At 41.0% G+C, this 5,125-nt stretch overlaps 1 protein-coding gene across 2 annotated transcripts in view; it reads right to left on the bottom strand.

Annotated features, from left to right (window-relative positions):
• Positions 1–1,861: 1,861 nt before the first annotated feature.
• ANAPC1 (anaphase promoting complex subunit 1) overlaps positions 1,862–5,125 on the bottom strand; it is a 115,185-nt gene continuing 111,921 nt past the window's right edge. For both annotated transcript variants that reach the window (XM_023518812.1, XM_012811065.2), the window contains exon 48: positions 1,862–2,195. In XM_023518812.1, the coding sequence (XP_023374580.1) occupies positions 2,080–2,195 (116 nt within the window). In that variant the 3' untranslated portion in view covers positions 1,862–2,079. The remainder of the gene's footprint in view (positions 2,196–5,125) is intronic.

Genomic DNA, 5,125 nt, shown 5'->3' with positions numbered 1-5,125 from the left:
GCCTGCTCAGTGCTGACTCTCCCCATCGATCCCTGCCAGCTAATCAGTAGGCCCTGAGTGCTGCTTCCAAGCCATCTGCAGTCTTTCATTTCTGTCCCTCTCTTTCAAAGCTTGATGTTTATTTTTGTTGACAACACTAAAGATTGTTCTCCCTCACTTGAGTAAATGTGTGCAAATAACTAAATCTCTCTAGTCTTTCTTTATTCAGGGAAAAGCAATCAAACATTACTGATTGAAACTGAAGATACCAAGTTCTGGATATCTTGAACGGGATATGGAGTTACTTAAATACTGATTCAAATTGAATTTTTATAACCTGCCATTTAAATAATTTTAAATTTTTAACTAGAAGAAAAACGTGAAGGGAAGCACAATTCATGCTCTCAGGCAGCCATATCTTGCCTATGCTTTACACCCAGGAAGGAGCACAGGGTAAGTCTGGGCAGGCGCACAGGGAATGCTGTGCCTAGACAGAGCCACTCTGCCTCTGGGGACCTGTCTTCTTTTTTTTTTTTTGAGACAGAGCCTCAAGTTATCCCCCTGGGTAGAGTGCCATGGCATCACGCTCACAGCAACCTCCAACTCCTGGGCTCAAGCGAGTCTCCTGTCTCAGCCTCCCAAGTAGCTGGGACTACAGGCGCCCGCCACAGCGCCTGGCCATTTTTGGTTGCAGCCATCATTGTTGTTTGGCGGGCCCGGGCTGGGGATTCAAACCCGCCACCTTAGGTGTATGTGGCTGGCGCCTTAGCCACTTGAGCCACAGGCGCCGAGCTGGGACCTGTCTTCTAAATGCAAGTCCCCTTCACAGAGGCAAATACCATGTGGGGCTCTGGGAAAAGCTCAAGGCAAGCTTTTCTTTTGCATAACTTTTAAAGTTACACACCACAGTTCAGGATGTGGAAAAAATGTAAAAAAAATCAATGAATAAAAATGAAAATTTGGTAGCTCCTATCACCTCATGGTCCCACTGGCCTCAAAGGAGCACAGACATGTGAGAATCTGGACAGCAAGGAGCATTCCTCCTCCTATACTGGCAACTTGGAGCTGGTGGCATCTTCATGAGTATCTTTCACCATGGTGTAGAAGCCCTTCCCTGGCACACAGAGAGAGATTGACATTTTCTAAATCTTGGGTAAAAAATTCCATGTTTTATCTATTTAGAGCAGGCTTCATGACTAGTCTACTTAGGCTGCCGTAACAAAATACCACAGACTGGGTGGCCTAACAGAAATCTATTTCTCAGTCTGGAGGCTGGAAGGATCCAAGTACAGTCAATCTGGTTCCTAGAGAGCTCTCTTCCCGGTTTGCACAGAGCCACCTTCCCTTCCCTTCCCACATGGAGAACAGAGAGAGAAAAACACGTATCTGTCTTCCTCTGCTTTTAAGGCCACCGATTCTATGAAGGTCTCACCCTTATGACCTCATTTAACTTTAATTATCTCCTAAAAGCCCTATCTCCAAGCATAGTCACCCTGGGTTTAGAGCTTCAACATGTAATTTTGGGAAGATACAACTGAGTCCATGGCACTTCATGTTGAGTAACTGCTCACTGGGATCTAATTTTCTGCTTAAGGTGATCACATCATGAGAATGGCTGGCACTGTCACAGGGAGTACAAACTTTAGATAGGACAACTGCTGACATCTTAGGAAATGCGCTAAAAGTTCTTTTGTTGCCGACAAAGTAAAAGTTTGTGACATTGTTGCTTTTAAAACTTTGTTTTTGAGCACACTCACTTCATCTGTACCACCATGCAGACTTTAAAAATCAATATCTATCCTAACCCCTACCATACTATTCTCTGAAGTCCAAAACTAAAGCAATCATCAAGAGCTCTGAAAACAAACCAAAATGCTTTATTTACAAAAGTAAGTTTTAACTCACTTTTATATGTCATATAATGTTCACGTTGACAGCAACAGATTTTCTGGAATATTTAAAACACAAAGATTTTAAAATACATTAAAGTGTATGCAGCTCATTTGCTCCTAGTTATAAAACTTATAAATGTTGCTTTAGTTTTGATGTTTGGTCATGTTTTTCTGCGGAAGTCACGTTTCACGGTAAGTTCAGACATGGTCACATCACCATTGGCTGTGGATTTCCAAGAAGCAAAGGAGCTAATCTCAGCAAAGCTCGCACTGGCATTTTCAGCTGCTTAAATTTGAAGAGTAGTTCAGCAAAGCTTGTGCTCCCTAAAGAAATGGAAATGAGGGAAAGGTCATATCTCTCAATAAATTCAGCCATATATCCTCTTCCAAGGAAGCTTGGGAAACACAATCATGTTTAAAGCAGGCATTCTTCCCACTGAAACAATTACCCAAGGACAGTATTTACGTTATGAATTTCCCTAAGGCATTCTAATACAGGGTGAGTATCCCTTATCTGAAATGCTTAGCACCAGGAGTGTCTCAGGTTTCAGATTTTGGAATACTATGTACCTGCATTATACTTACTGGTTGAGCATCCCTAATCGGAAAATCTGAAATCTGTAACACTCCAATGAACGTTTCCCCTGAGCATCATATTGCTGCTCAAAAAGTTTTAGACTTTGGAACATTTCACATTTTGAGTTTTTGGATTAGGGATAGTCAAAGAACTAATTTACTCTTAGATCTATAACTATCTGTTAAACTACTAACCTTGTTTAACTAAATATATTATTTAAATATAATTAGTAAATGTGTCATCTATCTTCAATTACAATTTGAGTGATGTTTTACTTGTTCTAATACAGTTGACCCTTGAACAACACAGGTTTGAACATCACAGCTTCACTCAGATGTAGATTTTTTAAAATAAAAGTTACACCAAGTACACCTACCTCTTCTGCCTTCCCTCCCACCCAAAAGCAAGTGCAACCCCTCTTCCTCCTCCTCCACCTACTTCAGGTGAAGTCAACAATTATGATTAGTTGGTATCTTTTCTCTTCCTTATGATTTTCATCTTTTCTCTATTTCTTTGAGACAGAAAGTAAGTCCAGAAACCCCTGTTGGCACAGATTCTCTAAATCTTAGGTAAAAATGAATTTTTCTTTATTTTAAAATGTAACTTCTGAAGACCCCTGTGCAGAAATTTCATGTTTTATCTATTTAGAGCAGGCTTCATGTACTAGTCTCACTTTACTGCCCGAGGCTAGAGTACTGTGGTGTCAACCTAGCTCATAACAACTTGGGTTCAAGCTCCCCCTGCCTCAGACCCCCTCTACCATGCCCATATGATTTTTTTTTTTTAAGTTTTTGGCCAGGGCTGGGCTTGAACCTGCCACCTCTGGTATATGGGGCTGGCATCCCACTCCCTTGAGCCTCAGGCCCCACCCTGCCCATATGATTTTTTGTGAATATTTTGTGGTGACAGGGTGGGAGGAGTGAGGAAGGAGGGAGGTGTGTCTCAATCTTGCTCAGGTAGGTCTCAAACCCCTGAGCTCAAGCTCTTCTCCTGCTTCAGCCAGTCAAGAATGCTAGGATTATAGGTGTAAGCCACCACACCCAGCCTCTTATGATTTTCTTAATAACATTTTTTTTCCTCTGGCTTATCGTAAGAAAACAGTACATTAAACACACAATATACAAAATACATGTTAATTGACTATTTGTTATAGCTAAGACTTTCAGTCAACAGCAGGTTATTAGTGGTTAAGTTTAGGGGAATCAAAAGTTATATGTAGATTTTCATCTGTAAGGGAGTCATAGCCCCCAAACAGCCATGTAATATAGGCGCAACTGTACTTTAATTCCTAATCCAAGAACCAATACTTTATCTTAAAAAGGAATATAGACTGAAATGAGTAACAGAGAAGCTGATCTAATATGCCTTTTCTAAGAAGCAAAAATTCTCAACCTTGGTCCCAGAAATTATGATGTAACTCATTGGAAGTTCAGCCTGGGCCTCTGGAGTCTTGAAAGCTGCCTAGGTGATCTGATGTGTAGTCAAGGTCAGAATAATGGCAACAAAGGGAAGTGGGAAGGGCATTATCTAAAATTCTATTAAACATCATCTTCCTTTTGCCTCTATCCCACTGTGTGCGACTGCCTATAACTCCATTCCTCCGGCCCTCACAGGCACATGTATACAACCCCTCTGACTTGCCAGGCCACAGCAGGCATTCTAGTGGGCACATAAGCAGTAGAGAGGCACATGTGGGTCATTGGAGCCTACTGAGATGAACAGGGAAGAGTTTCATGACATGGTAGAGTGGTTTTTTAAGAACGAATTCTGCTGCACAGAATATGAAGAGGGCAATTACTCCTAAGCATTTTCTTATATTGGGCTCTGCCAGTCAGCTATGAATGAAATGTGTTTAATAAAATGCAACAGAAATTAATCAGATTTCCCATTTGATATTCCATAGTGATATTCCTCACTTAGACCCAAGCACAGAGAACAAATGCGTACAAGAAGATATGAAAATAACTCCATCGTTCTGACATGCTGTGGAATCTAAAAGGCCATGCATGTTTAAAATGATTATTGATACAGTTATAGCCTCTCATCTTCCTATTTGCTTTCCATTTGTTCTATCTGTTCTCTGCTCCCTCTTTTCTACTTGTTTTCTGTTTCTTTTGGAATATGTGGGGTTGTTTTTTTGTTTGTTTGTTTTTTAGATTTTTTTGGAGATAAGAGTTTCACTCTGTTGCCCTGGGTAGAGTGCTGTGGCTCACAGTAACCTCGAACTCTTGGGTGCAAGTGATCCTCTTGCCTCAGTTTTTTCATTTTTAGTAGAGATGAAGTCTCGCTCTAGCTCAAGCTGGTCTCAAACTCTTGAGCTTAAGCAATCCACCTGCCTTGCCTCCCAGAGTAAGAGGATTACAGGTGTGAGCCACTACACCTGGCTGGAGTGTTTTTTATGATTCTACCATAGCACCTTTGTTGGCACACTAGCTCTAACTCCGCTTTCTTATTTCAGTGATTGCTTTGTGATTTATAGTACACTTTGTTACCACAGATTATCTTCAAGTGCAACTGTATCAGTTCTCATGTAGCATAAAAACCTCACAACAGTACTTCCAGTCCTCCCCTCTAGCCTTTGGGCCACTGCTGTCAAGTATTACATGTTATAAACCTCATGGTACACTGTTACTGTTTATACAGCTAGTTGTCTTTTTAAAAGATTTTTAAGGCTCCC

The sequence above is a fragment of the Otolemur garnettii genome, unplaced genomic scaffold (assembly GCF_000181295.1).
Source record: "Otolemur garnettii isolate 467f Iridium unplaced genomic scaffold, OtoGar3 scaffold00148, whole genome shotgun sequence".
NCBI lineage: Eukaryota > Metazoa > Chordata > Mammalia > Primates > Galagidae > Otolemur > Otolemur garnettii.
Note: the sequence above shows the minus strand (reverse complement) of the source record. Positions and strands in the feature narration are given on the sequence as shown.